This window comes from Polyergus mexicanus, unplaced genomic scaffold, assembly GCF_030449975.1.
Source record: "Polyergus mexicanus isolate NDT 795.1 unplaced genomic scaffold, iyPolMexi1.0 SCAF_6, whole genome shotgun sequence".
NCBI classification, from domain to species: Eukaryota; Metazoa; Arthropoda; class Insecta; order Hymenoptera; family Formicidae; genus Polyergus; species Polyergus mexicanus.
In genome coordinates this window covers 2,782,372-2,803,947 of record NW_027223326.1, presented here as the reverse complement: position 1 = coordinate 2,803,947, position 21,576 = coordinate 2,782,372, and the positions used below count along the sequence as shown (strand labels likewise).

The following is a 21,576-nucleotide window of genomic DNA, read 5'->3' as shown; positions in this document are numbered from 1 at the left end:
TATTAAAAACGCGGTTCCGCGCGGAAGTTCCACTCCGAAAACTTCGACCGAGCGTTCAAAGTCGTACAGCCGTAAGGTAGACGAAACGAGCGAAACCGAAGGAGATACGCTATTTGTATCCGCCGACGAGGACGAAGGCGACAAAACATTAACGAGCTACGCAGATTCTCCGACAAAGAAAAGAAAAGGATTGCTCGACTGGAGCAAACTCGAATGATGGAACTCGAAAAATTGTATTACAATCCCTCGCACTATGCCGGCTATTCGGCGACGGCCAATTTATCGCGAGCCGCTAAACCGAATTTCACACGTAACGAGGTCATCGATTGGCTTAAATCGCAAGACGCATACACGTTACATCGTCCGGTACGTCGAAAATTTCCACGCTTACATTATAACGTGACAAATATCGATGACTTATGGGAGGCTGATTTGATCGATATTCGTAATCTCAAGAGTTATAATGACGGTTATTCATATCTATTAACCGTTATCGATGTGCTTAGTAAATTCGTTTGGGTAGAGCCTTTACGCGACAAAACAGCTGCCTGCGTGATAAAAGCCTTTCAATGCATATTCTCGAGAAACAAAGAGCGCCTACCCGTATACCTGCAGACCGACAAAGGTAAAGAATTTATTGCTCAGCAAGTACAAAATTTCTTAAAAAAAAAAGATATTCGATTTCGTGTAGCACGTAATCCTGATATTAAAGCAGCTATAGTGGAACGCTTTAATAGAACGCTCAAGGAACGGATGTGGCGATATTTTACGCACAAAAATACGCGACGCTACATCGATGTTTTGCAGGATATCGTTCGCGCTTACAATCATACTCGACATTCCACCATCAAAATGCAACCTGCAGTCGTTACGAGGGAAAATGCGCGAAGCGCGCGTGAAAATATGAATCGTCGTTGGAACGACAACGGCGCTGGGGCGAAGAAAAAGAATCGCGGGCAAAAGGCTAAATATAACGTGGGCGATTTCGTGCGTGTCAGTAGAGCAAAAGTAGCCTTTGAGAAAGGATACGAGGCAAAGTGGAGCGAAGAAATATTTCGAATTCACCGTGTTCTCGAATGGAGAAAACCGCACGTATACGAATTAAGCGATTTAGCGGGCGAAGTTATAGACGGAATTTTTTATGAACAAGAATTAGCATCTGTTGTTAAAAACTTGCGAGAAGAAGAATTTATTGTCGAACGTGTGATAAAAAGTAGGGGGCGTGGTAACAATAAACAATTATTAGTTAGTTGGCAAGGATATCCTTTAAAATTCGATTCTTGGATACCCTTTTCGAGTTTAAAATCTTTGAATCAAAAATGAGGGAGGAAGGATTTTATATGATTCTCCCTAGTAATAGCAGTATGCGTTTTTTCCGGAGAATAAAACCACATGTTTCACTACTGAATTGCCTCAACGTATAGACTTGCAAGGACGTTGGGAAGTAGCGCTCACGGAGATTCAATTTCCGACTAGCTTTCTTCATATACGCCCTGGAGAAGGAATCATAAAATTTATAAATATTCAAGAATTCACGATAGGCCCCCAAAAAAAGAAAATCATCGCTAAGAAATCTGAAATACCTTCGGGTATTTACTCAAGTTTGCACGATATTATAGAAGCTGTGAATTACTCTGCAAAATCCGTGGGTTCGCATATCCATTGGCAATTTGGAGCTATTATCGGGCGCAAAATTATTATGAAACTTTCCTGCGACATTATGAAATGTGATATGATTCATTATGTAAATTTTTCCGAAAAACTTTGCCGAATACTCGGCTTCGATACGCGCAATAAGCTCAATGCTAGTGTTGTGGAACGTTTACCGTTATGGCTTTTTAGCGAAACCGACTTCGATATACAGAATGGCGATGAGAAACACGATAAAATTGAAAATAATGCCGGTACATCGGGCGTTTTACCTTCCTGGATTTATGACGATGTTGAAATTTATACATCACCATTTTACGTATTTCCGCGCGAACGAGTAATAATAGCCGCCGAACCAGCTAGTTTGTTGCGCGGTATTCCCGACAAGCTCTTTGTCTATTGCGATATTTGCGAACCCTATATTACCGGTGATGTGCAATCTCCTCTTTTGCGAATAGTCGCACTTGATGTTGGAAATGATTACGCGTTCGCGTCTACTCAAATAAAGCATTTCTCACACACTCAATACATTGCCCTGCGTCAAACGTCTTTTCGCACAATCGAGATAGATATAAGAGATCAACTAGGACAGAGTATACCATTCGAATTTGGAACGCTGACAGTGACATTGCACTTCAGGCGTATCGAGTAGATAACATAATAATAATTAGAGACCGCGATAAAAAATTAAACGTTAATGGATTATTATTCGACGTATTACGACGAGTTACAAAACGGCGGCAGTCGTGGCGGTGGAATTCCGCGAGTTTTCGTCGGATCGCCCTATCAACGAGGTCACGGTATTGGCAGTTTTCTCGGAGGACTGTTCAGACGTGTATCTTATTTAACCAGAGGGGTACGGGCTGTGGGGAAAGAAACTTTACGGGCCGGTGTTAATATAATCGAAGATGTTGAAAACAATATGCCGTTTAAAGTAGCGGCTAAGCACCGATTTGAAGAATCGCGCAACAATCTTAAGAGAAAAGCTAAAGAAAAAATAAGTAGTCTGATGAAGGGCTCAGGTTATAAGTCGGATGTAAAAATGCATGTAGCTCAGTTTCCTTTCGACGGGCTCAACACGCGCATCGCTAAATCTGCGACATTACGTAGACGATGCCAGGCGCGTAAGAAAAGTTCGTCAAAGCGCCAGACGCGAGGGAAAAAAAGAGCAAATACAAAAACATCGAAAAATAAGAGAAGAAAAAAGCACACAACGGTGAAAAGACTTAAAACATCCACGAAACGACGTAAAACTGCTAGAAAGCGCACCGTATCCGATATATTTTCTTAAACGGCATATATTCTAAACACATCTAACAGTGAGAATTACAGTGACGATAAAAATTTTGCGGTAAATAAGCATGTCCTTTCTTCACACGCATTCGAGCGAGTGTTTAAAGAGCGAACTCGATCTCTTTTCTTTATCACCCACACAAACTAGTATCGAGAGTTCGCAATGGATTCATTACAAACCCGTGATTTCGCTCTCGGACGATTCCCCGATAGAATTCGTCATTCCGGGTCACGGCGAAGAATATTTAGATCTCACGCACACCATGTTAAGTCTCCGCGTACGCGTAGAAACACCGGGCGATTCCACGGGACATACTGCGGGCACATCCGCCACGGCCACTGTAGGCCCCGTAAATCATTTACTTCATTCCATGTTCAATCAGATCGACGTGTATTTCAACCAAAAGCTCGTGTCGCCTCCAAACAACGCTTACGCGTACCGCGCGTACATCGAGGCGTTATTAAATTATTCTTCACCCGCAAAAACTTCCCATCTAACCTCCTGTCTATGGGACGCGGATACACCCGGTCAAATGGACGAACCGATGGAATCAAAATCGCCAAATTCCGCTCTCGTGAGACGCGCGCGTTACATTCGCGGGGGGCGCGCGCTAGATCTTGTAGGACATCTCCATTGCGACGTTTTCAATCAAGACAAATTTTTAATTAACGGTGTAGAAGTACGCTTGAGGCTCGTTCGTTCGAAAGATTCGTTCTGTCTTATGGACAGTAACGGTTCATCGTCGAAAATTCATATACTGGATGCGAGCTTACTCGTGAGAAGGGCGAAAATAAGCGCAGGATTATTACTCGCGCATGCTAGAATGTTGAGTAAAGTTACGGCCAAATATCCGCTCACGAGAGTCGAAGTTAAAACATTTACGATTCACAGTGGTGTTGTGGGTGAATCGTTAGATAATGTAATACTGGGTCAACTTCCGAAAAGAATAATAGTTGGCTTTGTTAATAATAAAGCATTTAATGGGGATAGAAAATTAAATCCGTTTAATTTCAAAAATTACGGAATAAATTTCTTCTCGCTATACGTCGACGGTATGCAAATTCCTAGTAGACCGTTACAACCAGTTTTCTCACCGGAGAAACCGCTTTACGTCGAAGCTTATCAAACTCTCTTCGCGGGAACGGGCATCCATTCTTTGAACGAAGGAAATTCTATAAGTAGAGACGATTATTCCAAGGGATATACGTTTTTCGCTTTTGATCTCACGCCCGATCTGTCTGCTAATTACGCAGGGCATTGGAATCTCGTAAGACATGGTAGTTTGCGATTAGAAGTGCGATTCGAGAAAGCTCTCACTGAGACCGTTAATTGTATTATTTACGCCGAATTCGATAATGTAATAGAAATCAACTCGTCTCGTCAAGTCATCGTCGATTTTGCCGGATAGATATTTATCACGCTCAAGTATTTGACTGTTACAACGTACTACTCGGAAAATTTCCCTCCTTTTTCTCCCCTCCACATTCGATCAAAATGCCAGCAGCATAAAATATCAAAAAATATACAATATAACAGAAAAGAATTCAGTTTCATTCGAGACACGAACGTCGACTCTTCGCGAGCAGTTTAAACTATTATAACCGCGCTGTCGAGTGCGCTCCAGTCTTCACAAAATGAATATAGTCATCGACATACAAGGTTTCCGCGATGCCAATGCGAAGTTTATCCCCAAGGAAGTTGCTATTATCGCGCTTGATGCTCCATTCGTCGGACATTGGATTATGATGCCCCCGCATTCATTTGGCGATTTACCAAGAAATGTAAAACATGAAAATAACTGGCTTACACGAAATTATCACGGTATTGAATGGTTCGACGGTGAAGCTAATCCGAAATATTTTACATCGCAACTACGTGAAATAACAAGACAGGCACGATACATTTACGTCAGAGGTGCCGAAAAAGAAACCTACTTGCGGAATCTACTCTCCAGAAATATATATAATTTGGAAGATATTTCTCCCGCATTCAAAAATCTGTCAGAGGGAGAAGTGCGCGGACGATATTGTGGTTACCACGGATTTCGAAAATTTGGAATCTTTCATTGCGCATTACGCAACGTATATAAATTAAAATATTGGTTGATCGAGCGAAATAATATCGTCTACGGCAATACGAACGTTAGTACTCAAGCTACTTGCGGTTCTCCGGATAATTGGAGTTTAAACGCCTGTGACGACGACGACGACGACGACGACGACGATGACGACGAGGACGACGACGAGGAAATCAGTAGCGCGTATGAGATTTCGCGCGATAGAAATGAAATAGAGAAAAAAAATCTGCAAAAATCCGAGCGATCAATAGAAAAAGAAGAAGAGAAATTTGAAAAATCTGAATTATCGTCGTTGATGGATAGAGACAAGCTCGAAGCAACTACTAACTCCACACAAGCCGACATTGAAAACTCAGCGTTACAAGTCGGCATCAAAGACGCACTACCGAAGGAGGTAAATACCGAAGTTATTGAATATATAATACCGCTCGTTCGTTCGCCTCCTTGTCAAAATAATGAACTCTCGCGAAATTCTACAAGCATTACGTCACATCGATGCCAGGCATGCGGGAGTTTATCCAGCCGACAGAGTCCCGAGGGTGTGGACGAGGTCGACAGCCATCGTCGCTAATACGGATGACCACAATCGACCTGGAGAACATTGGATTGCCTTCTTCCTCGACGAGCATGGTACTGGCACATACTTCGACAGCTACGGAATACCATCCTTGCACCCCGGATTTCTCCTCCGACTTCGTCGAAACTCCGTCATTCATCGTTGGAATATTCAACAATTACAAGGAATTTTTTCTCAAACATGTGGACAATATAGTTGCGTATTTTTATATTATATGTGCAACGGTTATGATCTTAATCGGTTTCTTAGTCTTTTTACCGAAGATTGTGAACATAACGATCGCTTAATCGTACACTTATTTTGTAAAATTTTTCTTCGCGAAAAAAGAAACAAGTGAAACATTGTATGCTATGCGTTGCCATGTTTAATCATGTAATTCGAATTGTAATACGTTATAGACGATGTACTCCTCTGTAATATCTTAATTATATATAATAAGAATATTGATTTATGTAAAATTAATATCAATAAACGTAGGATGTTTTTTTACTTAAATTGTTAAATTTTTTTCATCTCCCCTCTTTCCTTTTACAGTATAATGCTCCAAACGCTTGAACTTTTTAGTGCCTGTTTTTTTATTATTCTTTCATTGGTTGAGGTAACGTAATTTCTTTCGGTGCGGCAAATGCGAAACTCTATAGAAACTAAGGGAATTAGTCAGCCATAAAATGAAAATAACTAAAAATGGGCAGTGCTAGAATAAGGAAACTTTTTCCCCCACTTTATTGTCTTTTTGGAAAACACAGGGGGGATTATGTATAAATTCTGATTTCCCATGAAAAATCCAACATTAGTTTTACACCTCTTGAAATTTTTTGTGCGTTAAGTTAAGTGAAGTCCTAGTGTGCGAAAATGTGTGTCGCTGATATTTTAAGAAAAATTGCATTATTGTGTGCTGTTGCTCTACCGCGATTTGATATCAAAAAATATCTCGACCGCATATTGAAGTGTTATAGCCCGAACAGGCTATACACGAATTATTAAATATATTATTCTAAATACATATTATTTTATATGATTGCCCAATGTGTAACGCGAATACAGATCACGTTACAAGCGTTGACCGAACAAAGCGCTGACAACGCGAGCCACGCGCTAAGCCCGAGCGACCGTGCAATCATTTCATTGCGAAAACGCGGAAATCAGGGCAAGCGGAAGAAGGACATTGCGAAAATGCAACGTAGAAGTCCTACTTAAAAGCGAAATAAAAAGGAATAAAGAAATTGCGAAAGTGCAAGCAAAGAAGTCCTACTTAGAACTTCTTAGCTTGCATCCGGAGATTGCCAAAATCAAGCGACATGACACACAGCCTTGTCGCTAAACGACCCCCTCCCGGGAAGCCAAGGGGAGTTAATAAAAAGGCCCACCGCTAACGAACGGCGGGCAGTCTTTACCATAAATATTACGCGGGCAGTCTTGATCATTAATTAATATTACGCGGGCAATCTTTATTCCTTTACGCGAGTAATATCTCTAACAACCGCGAGTGTCAAAACGAATATCAATAATTATTATAATATTAAATAGCCACGCAGTCGGCAGAAATATACACGAAGAAGCGAGAGGCGAGTCTCGAGACCGAAACTCGACTCTAAACACGCGCACGTTAAGATAACCGTTATCGTGATACGCGACGTGAGCGAAAGTGCGGGAACATTGTAAATAAACCAAACCACAAATAAATCTGATATTAATCTATTTATTTAATGTGGAAAGTGTCCGAATTATTTAAATAAAGTTCTCAGGCGGAGCCCGAATTCCCAAATTCCTTCCGGCAAACGATCCCAACTACCGTGCCTCTCCGGAGGCACAACATAATTTGGTGGCAGCGGTGGGATCTGCCGAGGCATCGCCAGAACTAAGCAAGACCTGCAAAAGACACGGTTGTGTTAAAAAGCGGGCACGCCAACAATCAATTCAATTGAAGTTGACGGACGGAAGCAGCAGCTAAGCCTTCCCCAAGACCTGCAAAGCACCCAGAGTGTAAACAGGACAGGCACGCCAGCACACGTAAAACGTAAGCTGACGGAAACTACAATCAACGGAAGACACCGCACGGACAACAGAACGAGCATCGCCACAACAGCTGTAGCAGAAATGTGAGCCGCCAAGCATCGCGACCTACGATAACTCTACAGACAACGCACCGACGCCGGACAACGACCGCCGTACGACGAGCATCGTCAGCCGTATCAGCCGCCGAGCGAAGGACTGCAGCGTCAGCAACCTACTGACACAGCGAGCGATCATGCGAGCCGTTATACTATTGTAAGTCCGAAAAAATTTAATAAATATAATAGCGTGAATGTCGGAAGGTTCGAATATACCGAAACCGATAGCGAACCGATCGTGGTTACTGAGCGAACCAGCCCGACGAGCGATTCAATTAAGATTAACACCGCGAGAAAATATTTATAACGCGCGAAAAAACTTAGAAACGCAATACTCGAGCGAAAGCGAGCCCGAGTTACCGGAAAACATCGTCACAGAACGCGAATTTCCGTTTAACCATTTTGACGAAAGCCTACTCCCGCGTAATACGACTGACCCCACTGACGACACTCAACGCGAGACTAGACGTACGCGACCATATATTAGTAGAACTCCAAGTAGAGTATCCCTTCGGCGCGAATTTTCATTAACTTCCTACGAGAGCGATCTATTCGATCCGGAAGAAATTTATAGCCAACAAGAAAGTAATATGGCCGAATCGCGAAATCCGCAAGAAAACACTCCCGCGAACCTGCCACAAAGCGCGGTAGACGAGGAAATAGAAAGAATGCGACGATCCATTCACCAAATGGACCGAAATATAGTGGAGGCGGATCACACACCGCCCCACGAGAGAAACCGCGAAGAAAAAGGAGATTATACACAGATAATCCACATTTTAAATGAAATACGCGCGGACATCCATTCGTTAAACATACGAGTAACGCGATTAGAGAGCGCGGACGCGCAATTACCCCGTCATACAGACATTAACAGGGAAAACGATAGTAATGCGTTTGAAACGACATATGGGCGAACGGGACGCGATATCAGAAATCGACGAAGCGTCGCCCCGAATTATCTACCGTTAAAGGAAGCGAGAATGATGATCCCCGAGTTCGACGGAACCTCGCGACATAAACTGCAAGAATTTTTAAACGCGTGCAAATACGCTGTTCAGAACATAAACCCCGCAGACGAAGAATCGTTAATTCAAGCAATCTTATTTACAAAATTAAAAGGGAAAGCGATGCAGGACTTTGAGACGCGAGATATACAAACGTTCGACGAATTAAAGCAGCAACTCGAGACTTGTTACCAGTCGAAACAAAGCACGACACATTTACAGATCGAATTCAACTCGCTAAAACAAAAGCCGAATGAAACTGCGTACGCTTTCGGACAACGCGTTGATCTATTAGCGATGAAATTATACGATTCGATGATCGAAGGACAAGAGCATTCCGCATTATCCAAACGCACGATTCAACAGACAATCCAGGCGCAGGCATTAATAAATTTCCAAATCGGGTTACACGACGAATTACAAGTGCTCGTACGCGCGCAGCGATATACGACGCTCCAAGAAGCGATAACGGGCGCGAGCGCCGAAGAAAAACTCAGACCGGGAACAGCGAGAACGAGTGGTTTTGCTAATAAAAATAAAACCGAATTTAGTTACTCGCGAAATAGTCGAAATCCGACATCGCAATGCTTTAAATGCGGAAAAAACGGACATTTCGGACGCGATTGCCGTAGCAGCCGATACGCGCTCCCGAAGCCGGAAAAACCCTCGCGAATAAACGCGATAAATAAATACTGCTCGCATTGCAAAAGAACAGGACACAGCCGCGACAAATGCTGGAGTCTAAAAGGAAAACCGAAAAACAATACAAATAAACTAAAAGTCGGAAATCAGCAAAAAACGCGCGACGAAAATATATGCGATCGAAAGAAACCGCGACAACAAAACAAAAACGCCGATAGCGCAAGTAGCAGCAGCGAAGACGAGCAGGAGGAAGCGAGAAAGAGACAACCGCGACCTGCATCTGAGTATCGCGTTACACATATTAAAGATATGCCACGTGCGAAGAAAAAGACGGACTTATTGCTAATAACATTACCAATGCGACAAGTGAAAAACGAAAAAATACAGATGTTGTACGATTCAGGATCGACCATCTCACTAATAAAATTGATACATTTAAAGGACAACGCATTGATACACGAAGATAAAATCGCGCTCACTGGTATAACCGGACATAAAATACATACCATCGGAAAAATGTACGCCACAATCAAGATAGGAAACCATAAGGTAAAACATGCATTTTACGTGGTAAAGGACGACATTCCGATCGAATATGAAGGAATACTAGGAATTGATTTCCTTCGACAACATTCGGTATCTTGCGATTATAATAAAAGTCAATTAAAAATAGGAAACGCCGTACTAAAATTCCATTTGCTTAACAAAACAATTCTAAAACCGCGCAGCGAAACCATCGTAAAAGCGATAACAAAGCAAAATCGGATAGGAATAGTACGAGCAGAGGAAACAGCTCCAGGAATCTACCTTGGAAACTGCTTAGTAGAACCGAAGGATTACACGTGTCCCGTTAGTATTATAAATACAACCGATATGGAAGTCGAGATACAGACGCCGAACGTCACCCTCGAAAACATAGAACGCGAAATCAAATCCAAAATACACACGATACAAGCAAGAAAAAATTTTAAGCCTACTAACTCGAGACACGGACAAATATGACAACTACTACGCACGCAACATTTAAATACGGAAGAAAAACAGGCACTCCTACGGATATGCGAAGAATATTACGATACATTTCAGTTGGACGGAGAACCACTGACGTGCACCGCGACGGTAGAGCACGAGATAAACACGCGCGCCGACACCTCGCCGGTGAACACGAGACCGTATCGTCTTCCCGAAAAGCACAAAACGGAAGTAAATAAACAAGTGCAAGAAATGCTAAAAAATGGCATAATCCGAACAAGCGCGAGTCAATGGAACGCACCCTTATTGGTGGTACCAAAAAAGGCCGACGCATCCGGAAAACCTAAGCTCCGAGTAGTAGTAGATTTTCGGAAGCTAAACGATTTAACAATAGGCGATTCATTTCCACTGCCCAATATCACCGATATACTGGACCAGCTAGGAAACGCTAAATATTTTACTACACTAGACTTAGCGTCAGGATATCACCAGATACCGATGGTTGAGCAAGATAAACAAAAGACAGCTTTTTCAACGCCCTACGGACACTATGAATTTAATAGAATGCCGTTTGGATTGAAAAATGCGCCAGCAACATTCCAGAGATTGATGAATTCAATTCTAACAGGAATGCAAGGACTTGAATGTCTAGTTTATTTAGACGACATCGTCATATACGGATCGAGCCTAGAGGATTTAATGTGAACGATCCCGGATCGAGATTAATCCGATGGAGATTAAAACTCGAAGAATATGATTATGAAATCATTCATAAGGCCGGACGAGCGAACGCAAACGCCGATGCACTGAGCCGCAATGTAACAAGAGAAGCGCATAAAACAGAAGAGGAAGAACGAGAAATCCTCGCAATAGAAGAAGAAACAAACTCCGACGAAGAAAAAATATATACAGAGGAAGACAAGAAGCAGATATTATATGAATATCATGATGCACCTACAGGAGGACATCAAGGAGTTGAACGCACGATAAAAAGAATCCGCCTAAATTATAATTGGCCAGGAATAACGAAAGATGTAGAAAAATACATCGCAAAATGCGAATTGTGCCAGAAAAATAAATTATCGCGAAAAAATAAAGTACCGTTAATAATTACGGATACGCCTACTAAACCTTTCGAAAAATGCGCGTTAGATATTGTAGGACCGTTAACAGTTACAACAAACGGAAATAAATATCTCTTAACATTCCAAGACAATTTAACGAAATTCAGCAAAGCGATACCGATTCCAAATCAAGAAGCGAACACGGTTAGCAAGGAATTTGTTACAAAAATTGTACTTGAACACGAAATACCGGAAAAAATTTTAACGGATCAAGGCACAAATTTCCTCAGCGAAATATTTAAAAATACATGTAAATTACTAAAAATAAATAAAATACAGACAACTGCCTATCATCCGGAAAGTAATGGCGCGTTAGAACGATCGCATCGAACATTAGCGGAATATTTAAGACACTACATAAACGAAGACCAGACAGACTGGGACGAATGGATACCGTTCGCAATGTTTACGTATAACACGACGCCGCATACAGCTACGGGGTATACACCCTTCGAATTAGTGTACGGGCACCAAGCGGATCTACCTACGTCACTGACGAGACCGCCTAAACCGACATACAATTACGACGATTACGCGCAAGAATTGAAAGAAAGATTAAGGGCAACGAGTCAGCTCGCAAAAGAGCATATTAAAGTAGAAAAAATTAAAGCCAAAAAACAGTACGACAAAGGTACTAGAGAAATCAAATTTAAAGTCGGCGACAAAGTATTAGTATACGACGAGACGCTCCGACGCGGACGATCTAAGAAACTTGAATCCCTATGGACCGGACCGTACGTAATAATTGAAAAAAATTCAGACGTGAATTATACAATTAAGAAAGGAAGAAAAGCGGTTCGCATGCATACAAATAAATTGAAACAATTTATAGAAAATTAAAATAAGAAACGATTATATTCATATTATATACGGGAAAAATATTGTATATTAGAATAAGAAGAAATTTTGTTTTGCGAAAAACGTCACTTTTACACCTCCGTTTTTCTTTTTCTTACGGGGGAGGGATGTTATAGCCCGAACAGGCTATACACGAATTATTAAATATATTATTCTAAATACATATTATTTTATATGATTGCCCAATGTGTAACGCGAATACAGATCACGTTACGAGCGTTGACCGAACAAAGCGCTGACAACGCGAGCCACGCGCTAAGCCCGAGCGACCGTGCAATCATTTCATTGCGAAAACGCGGAAATCAGGGCAAGCGGAAGAAGGACATTGCGAAAATGCAACGTAGAAGTCCTACTTAAAAGCGAAATAAAAAGGAATAAAGAAATTGCGAAAGTGCAAGCAAAGAAGTCCTACTTAGAACTTCTTAGCTTGCATCCGGAGATTGCCAAAATCAAGCGACATGACACACAGCCTTGTCGCTAAACGACCCCCTCCCGGGAAGCCAAGGGGAGTTAATAAAAAGGCCCACCGCTAACGAACGGCGGGCAGTCTTTACCATAAATATTACGCGGGCAGTCTTGATCATTAATTAATATTACGCGGGCAATCTTTATTCCTTTACGCGAGTAATATCTCTAACAACCGCGAGTGTCAAAACGAATATCAATAATTATTATAATATTAAATAGCCACGCAGTCGGCAGAAATATACACGAAGAAGCGAGAGGCGAGTCTCGAGACCGAAACTCGACTCTAAACACGCGCACGTTAAGATAACCGTTATCGTGATACGCGACGTGAGCGAAAGTGCGGGAACATTGTAAATAAACCAAACCACAAATAAATCTGATATTAATCTATTTATTTAATGTGGAAAGTGTCCGAATTATTTAAATAAAGTTCTCAGGCGGAGCCCGAATTCCCAAATTCCTTCCGGCAAACGATCCCAACTACCGTGCCTCTCCGGAGGCACAACATAATTTGGTGGCAGCGGTGGGATCTGCCGAGGCATCGCCAGAACTAAGCAAGACCTGCAAAAGACACGGTTGTGTTAAAAAGCGGGCACGCCAACAATCAATTCAATTGAAGTTGACGGACGGAAGCAGCAGCTAAGCCTTCCCCAAGACCTGCAAAGCACCCAGAGTGTAAACAGGACAGGCACGCCAGCACACGTAAAACGTAAGCTGACGGAAACTACAATCAACGGAAGACACCGCACGGACAACAGAACGAGCATCGCCACAACAGCTGTAGCAGAAATGTGAGCCGCCAAGCATCGCGACCTACGATAACTCTACAGACAACGCACCGACGCCGGACAACGACCGCCGTACGACGAGCATCGTCAGCCGTATCAGCCGCCGAGCGAAGGACTGCAGCGTCAGCAACCTACTGACACAGCGAGCGATCATGCGAGCCGTTATACTATTGTAAGTCCGAAAAAATTTAATAAATATAATAGCGTGAATGTCGGAAGGTTCGAATATACCGAAACCGATAGCGAACCGATCGTGGTTACTGAGCGAACCAGCCCGACGAGCGATTCAATTAAGATTAACACCGCGAGAAAATATTTATAACGCGCGAAAAAACTTAGAAACGCAATACTCGAGCGAAAGCGAGCCCGAGTTACCGGAAAACATCGTCACAGAACGCGAATTTCCGTTTAACCATTTTGACGAAAGCCTACTCCCGCGTAATACGACTGACCCCACTGACGACACTCAACGCGAGACTAGACGTACGCGACCATATATTAGTAGAACTCCAAGTAGAGTATCCCTTCGGCGCGAATTTTCATTAACTTCCTACGAGAGCGATCTATTCGATCCGGAAGAAATTTATAGCCAACAAGAAAGTAATATGGCCGAATCGCGAAATCCGCAAGAAAACACTCCCGCGAACCTGCCACAAAGCGCGGTAGACGAGGAAATAGAAAGAATGCGACGATCCATTCACCAAATGGACCGAAATATAGTGGAGGCGGATCACACACCGCCCCACGAGAGAAACCGCGAAGAAAAAGGAGATTATACACAGATAATCCACATTTTAAATGAAATACGCGCGGACATCCATTCGTTAAACATACGAGTAACGCGATTAGAGAGCGCGGACGCGCAATTACCCCGTCATACAGACATTAACAGGGAAAACGATAGTAATGCGTTTGAAACGACATATGGGCGAACGGGACGCGATATCAGAAATCGACGAAGCGTCGCCCCGAATTATCTACCGTTAAAGGAAGCGAGAATGATGATCCCCGAGTTCGACGGAACCTCGCGACATAAACTGCAAGAATTTTTAAACGCGTGCAAATACGCTGTTCAGAACATAAACCCCGCAGACGAAGAATCGTTAATTCAAGCAATCTTATTTACAAAATTAAAAGGGAAAGCGATGCAGGACTTTGAGACGCGAGATATACAAACGTTCGACGAATTAAAGCAGCAACTCGAGACTTGTTACCAGTCGAAACAAAGCACGACACATTTACAGATCGAATTCAACTCGCTAAAACAAAAGCCGAATGAAACTGCGTACGCTTTCGGACAACGCGTTGATCTATTAGCGATGAAATTATACGATTCGATGATCGAAGGACAAGAGCATTCCGCATTATCCAAACGCACGATTCAACAGACAATCCAGGCGCAGGCATTAATAAATTTCCAAATCGGGTTACACGACGAATTACAAGTGCTCGTACGCGCGCAGCGATATACGACGCTCCAAGAAGCGATAACGGGCGCGAGCGCCGAAGAAAAACTCAGACCGGGAACAGCGAGAACGAGTGGTTTTGCTAATAAAAATAAAACCGAATTTAGTTACTCGCGAAATAGTCGAAATCCGACATCGCAATGCTTTAAATGCGGAAAAAACGGACATTTCGGACGCGATTGCCGTAGCAGCCGATACGCGCTCCCGAAGCCGGAAAAACCCTCGCGAATAAACGCGATAAATAAATACTGCTCGCATTGCAAAAGAACAGGACACAGCCGCGACAAATGCTGGAGTCTAAAAGGAAAACCGAAAAACAATACAAATAAACTAAAAGTCGGAAATCAGCAAAAAACGCGCGACGAAAATATATGCGATCGAAAGAAACCGCGACAACAAAACAAAAACGCCGATAGCGCAAGTAGCAGCAGCGAAGACGAGCAGGAGGAAGCGAGAAAGAGACAACCGCGACCTGCATCTGAGTATCGCGTTACACATATTAAAGATATGCCACGTGCGAAGAAAAAGACGGACTTATTGCTAATAACATTACCAATGCGACAAGTGAAAAACGAAAAAATACAGATGTTGTACGATTCAGGATCGACCATCTCACTAATAAAATTGATACATTTAAAGGACAACGCATTGATACACGAAGATAAAATCGCGCTCACTGGTATAACCGGACATAAAATACATACCATCGGAAAAATGTACGCCACAATCAAGATAGGAAACCATAAGGTAAAACATGCATTTTACGTGGTAAAGGACGACATTCCGATCGAATATGAAGGAATACTAGGAATTGATTTCCTTCGACAACATTCGGTATCTTGCGATTATAATAAAAGTCAATTAAAAATAGGAAACGCCGTACTAAAATTCCATTTGCTTAACAAAACAATTCTAAAACCGCGCAGCGAAACCATCGTAAAAGCGATAACAAAGCAAAATCGGATAGGAATAGTACGAGCAGAGGAAACAGCTCCAGGAATCTACCTTGGAAACTGCTTAGTAGAACCGAAGGATTACACGTGTCCCGTTAGTATTATAAATACAACCGATATGGAAGTCGAGATACAGACGCCGAACGTCACCCTCGAAAACATAGAACGCGAAATCAAATCCAAAATACACACGATACAAGCAAGAAAAAATTTTAAGCCTACTAACTCGAGACACGGACAAATATGACAACTACTACGCACGCAACATTTAAATACGGAAGAAAAACAGGCACTCCTACGGATATGCGAAGAATATTACGATACATTTCAGTTGGACGGAGAACCACTGACGTGCACCGCGACGGTAGAGCACGAGATAAACACGCGCGCCGACACCTCGCCGGTGAACACGAGACCGTATCGTCTTCCCGAAAAGCACAAAACGGAAGTAAATAAACAAGTGCAAGAAATGCTAAAAAATGGCATAATCCGAACAAGCGCGAGTCAATGGAACGCACCCTTATTGGTGGTACCAAAAAAGGCCGACGCATCCGGAAAACCTAAGCTCCGAGTAGTAGTAGATTTTCGGAAGCTAAACGATTTAACAATAGGCGATTCATTTCCACTGCCCAATATCACCGATATACTGGACCAGCTAGGAAACGCTAAATATTTTACTACACTAGACTTAGCGTCAGGATATCACCAGATACCGATGGTTGAGCAAGATAAACAAAAGACAGCTTTTTCAACGCCCTACGGACACTATGAATTTAATAGAATGCCGTTTGGATTGAAAAATGCGCCAGCAACATTCCAGAGATTGATGAATTCAATTCTAACAGGAATGCAAGGACTTGAATGTCTAGTTTATTTAGACGACATCGTCATATACGGATCGAGCCTAGAGGATTTAATGTGAACGATCCCGGATCGAGATTAATCCGATGGAGATTAAAACTCGAAGAATATGATTATGAAATCATTCATAAGGCCGGACGAGCGAACGCAAACGCCGATGCACTGAGCCGCAATGTAACAAGAGAAGCGCATAAAACAGAAGAGGAAGAACGAGAAATCCTCGCAATAGAAGAAGAAACAAACTCCGACGAAGAAAAAATATATACAGAGGAAGACAAGAAGCAGATATTATATGAATATCATGATGCACCTACAGGAGGACATCAAGGAGTTGAACGCACGATAAAAAGAATCCGCCTAAATTATAATTGGCCAGGAATAACGAAAGATGTAGAAAAATACATCGCAAAATGCGAATTGTGCCAGAAAAATAAATTATCGCGAAAAAATAAAGTACCGTTAATAATTACGGATACGCCTACTAAACCTTTCGAAAAATGCGCGTTAGATATTGTAGGACCGTTAACAGTTACAACAAACGGAAATAAATATCTCTTAACATTCCAAGACAATTTAACGAAATTCAGCAAAGCGATACCGATTCCAAATCAAGAAGCGAACACGGTTAGCAAGGAATTTGTTACAAAAATTGTACTTGAACACGAAATACCGGAAAAAATTTTAACGGATCAAGGCACAAATTTCCTCAGCGAAATATTTAAAAATACATGTAAATTACTAAAAATAAATAAAATACAGACAACTGCCTATCATCCGGAAAGTAATGGCGCGTTAGAACGATCGCATCGAACATTAGCGGAATATTTAAGACACTACATAAACGAAGACCAGACAGACTGGGACGAATGGATACCGTTCGCAATGTTTACGTATAACACGACGCCGCATACAGCTACGGGGTATACACCCTTCGAATTAGTGTACGGGCACCAAGCGGATCTACCTACGTCACTGACGAGACCGCCTAAACCGACATACAATTACGACGATTACGCGCAAGAATTGAAAGAAAGATTAAGGGCAACGAGTCAGCTCGCAAAAGAGCATATTAAAGTAGAAAAAATTAAAGCCAAAAAACAGTACGACAAAGGTACTAGAGAAATCAAATTTAAAGTCGGCGACAAAGTATTAGTATACGACGAGACGCTCCGACGCGGACGATCTAAGAAACTTGAATCCCTATGGACCGGACCGTACGTAATAATTGAAAAAAATTCAGACGTGAATTATACAATTAAGAAAGGAAGAAAAGCGGTTCGCATGCATACAAATAAATTGAAACAATTTATAGAAAATTAAAATAAGAAACGATTATATTCATATTATATACGGGAAAAATATTGTATATTAGAATAAGAAGAAATTTTGTTTTGCGAAAAACGTCACTTTTACACCTCCGTTTTTCTTTTTCTTACGGGGGAGGGATGTTATAGCCCGAACAGGCTATACACGAATTATTAAATATATTATTCTAAATACATATTATTTTATATGATTGCCCAATGTGTAACGCGAATACAGATCACGTTACGAGCGTTGACCGAACAAAGCGCTGACAACGCGAGCCACGCGCTAAGCCCGAGCGACCGTGCAATCATTTCATTGCGAAAACGCGGAAATCAGGGCAAGCGGAAGAAGGACATTGCGAAAATGCAACGTAGAAGTCCTACTTAAAAGCGAAATAAAAAGGAATAAAGAAATTGCGAAAGTGCAAGCAAAGAAGTCCTACTTAGAACTTCTTAGCTTGCATCCGGAGATTGCCAAAATCAAGCGACATGACACACAGCCTTGTCGCTAAACGACCCCCTCCCGGGAAGCCAAGGGGAGTTAATAAAAAGGCCCACCGCTAACGAACGGCGGGCAGTCTTTACCATAAATATTACGCGGGCAGTCTTGATCATTAATTAATATTACGCGGGCAATCTTTATTCCTTTACGCGAGTAATATCTCTAACAACCGCGAGTGTCAAAACGAATATCAATAATTATTATAATATTAAATAGCCACGCAGTCGGCAGAAATATACACGAAGAAGCGAGAGGCGAGTCTCGAGACCAAAACTCGACTCTAAACACGCGCACGTTAAGATGACCGTTATCGTGATACGCGACGTGAGCGAAAGTGCGGGAACATTGTAAATAAACCAAACCACAAATAAATCTGATATTAATCTATTTATTTAATGTGGAAAGTGTCCGAATTATTTAAATAAAGTTCTCAGGCAGAGCCCGAATTCCCAAATTCCTTCCGGCAAACGATCCCAACTACCGTGCCTCTCCGGAGGCACAACAGAAGGAAGACAGCGAAAACAATTATCGCTTATTTAAAAAGGCCGCCAACAGCTGTTCGAGTGATGCATTGGCGATAGTGTTTTGCTTGGGACATTTTGGCGGTGATGTCCGCCTATTAAATATAGCAGGTGGAATTATAACATACCGACTAGCTACGGAAAAAAAGGAGGATAAAGATATCGGCGGCTATATAACCCATCTTCTAATGCATTACCATCGACAACGTGCGTTAGGTAAATATATTTCACTTATAATAATAACAATTACAAAAAATGTAGTAAATTTTTAATTTTTATTTTAATAAAATTTTTATTTTTGTTAAAAATAGATATGCTCGCCATTTCGAATATAGGAGCCGAATCAATGCGAAGAAAACGTCCTGCAGAAGAGCCTGTAGCAGGACCTTCGCGAAGACACCCTGGGCACTCCGTCGAAGTCATTACGTTATCGGGTAAATATTACTTTTTTGGCGACACGCGAAAATTTTATACATACATATATATATATATATATATATATATATATAATGCTATATATATAATTTTATTTTTTGTTTATAGACTCGGACGATGAAGACGACACATTTGAACCCAGCTACTCTCCTGTATATTCTCCTGAGCGTCCTTCTCCCGATCCACCGTTTTCCCACCCCCGTTCACTTTCTCCACAGTCTTCCGAGGATGATAATTTCGGGAAGGATATCCAGGATTTTAGCGATGAACTCCCAGACCTGGAAGCCAACTCTTCCTACCAAAATTAATCACATACTATTTTCTCATTAATTTTTTAATTTTCTCTCTTTTATCGTTGTATTATGTAATATAATTTCGTGTACTTTCCGTAGCGGTAAAATAATCTTTCTGTAAATAAATATTAAGCACTATGTAAATATTTTTCCCTGTATATTATATCATATTCCCTTGCTATATAAATAAAGATGTTTTTTATTTTAAAGAACCAAACGAAAATATTTTTCTTCCCTTCCTTTCTTCCCTGCGTCTCCGTGACGTCATAGACTCTGTCCTAAGACACCATATCAAACAGTCTCAGCTACCCTGTCACGAAACTAAAGTATGTGAGCCTGTATTACTAAAACGTAGGTTTATTGATAGTCATTGTTCGTTACCATACGGATATATAATAGAACGTTAATTTTTCTCGGCTCTCGTTTTTATCGATGTATATAGCAGCGAATTTGCATATTTTCCGTCACATAAGAAATTTTGTACATTGCGAAATTATTATTTACATTTAAACATAAGTATAATATTTAATAAAAATTTTTTATTTTAAATCGCTTATATAAAAACATTTACTATTTTCCTATCCTTTCTCTCCTCGTCTAAGCGACGTCATAAAGCTCTAAAACCATCGTAATCGCTACCTGCACAGACTTGCTTTTTAAGACCCCTTCTATTCTCGTGACGTCTCCATTCTCGGTGGCCGCCATCTTGCCGATTCTTACACACGTGTTATTTTGCCGCATTTTTCCCTCTCACTCAGAAACAATACTCCTCATCCAATCAAACTGCCGGCCACTATAGATCAATCAGAGCGCAGGGTCCCCTATGCCGGAGGGCTACTCTCTACAAATACTACATCTAATCCTTATTCTAATAAGATTTCAGCTAGTCCAGCATACTAGGACCCTGTCTGGAAATGTGGAGGACCCAGGTTCGAGCCCGAGCATGTTCACGCGACCGAAAAAATAAAAAATAAAAAAATTTAAAGGGAAAATTGCCTCGTAGACGTCCACGAGTCCCCTCCACTCTTTTTTTTCCACAGACACCCTTAAGGGGGAGGGCCAGTGGCCAGACAGGCACACAGCAGGGGGTCGGCGCCAGTGGCCGAGGAGTGGGGGTTTGTTGTCTCTCGCTATAGTGACACCTATACTACTGACGTGCGTCTGGCTAAAAGTCGGCGCTGATTGACCAGACTTTACTCAATAATAACTGCTTTATTAAGCATTATAGAAAAAAATGCTACAGGACTTTTCTGTTCAGTTTATTGTGCTCTACCTGCTCATGAGCGTTGTCAAGGGTACTTTGGGACACATGGTATAATATAGAAATCTTTGCTATATATGTATTAATTTTTTACTTTAAGAATTTTTTCTGGACATGCACGATTGGCAGATAGTGACCGGTATTTAAGATTTTTCACATATAAATCGTATTCAATTGGGTCCAATGGAGACATGTTCAAACGATACACAATCATTATTTCTTTATTTATTGCAGGATAATATATGTGTAGAAATTGTTGATTATTAAATATATTTATAAAAAAAATACAAAGTTTAAATAGGTGTATCTCTTTCTTTTTTTTGAGCGTGATCTCGATCGTACGTCCACTAACTAACTGGGCGCTCCTATTGCTCTCCTCTACGCCCCCTTTCTTTTCTCTCGGCCGGAA

At 41.6% G+C, this 21,576-nt stretch overlaps 1 protein-coding gene across 1 annotated transcript; it reads left to right on the top strand.

The window, feature by feature from the left end:
- The first annotated feature begins 3,011 nt into the window (after positions 1-3,011).
- Positions 3,012-4,352, top strand: LOC138934142 (uncharacterized protein F54H12.2-like). The gene has a single exon (XM_070297583.1). The coding sequence runs from the start codon at positions 3,012-3,014 to the stop codon at positions 4,350-4,352; it is 1,341 nt and encodes a 446-aa protein (XP_070153684.1).
- The last annotated feature ends 17,224 nt before the right edge of the window (positions 4,353-21,576 follow it).

What these genes read in the sequence shown, in the direction of transcription:
- LOC138934142 (XM_070297583.1), top strand. Translation starts at nt 3,012, where the DNA reads ATGTCCTTTCTTCACACGCATTCGAGCGAGTGTTTAAAGAGCGAACTC.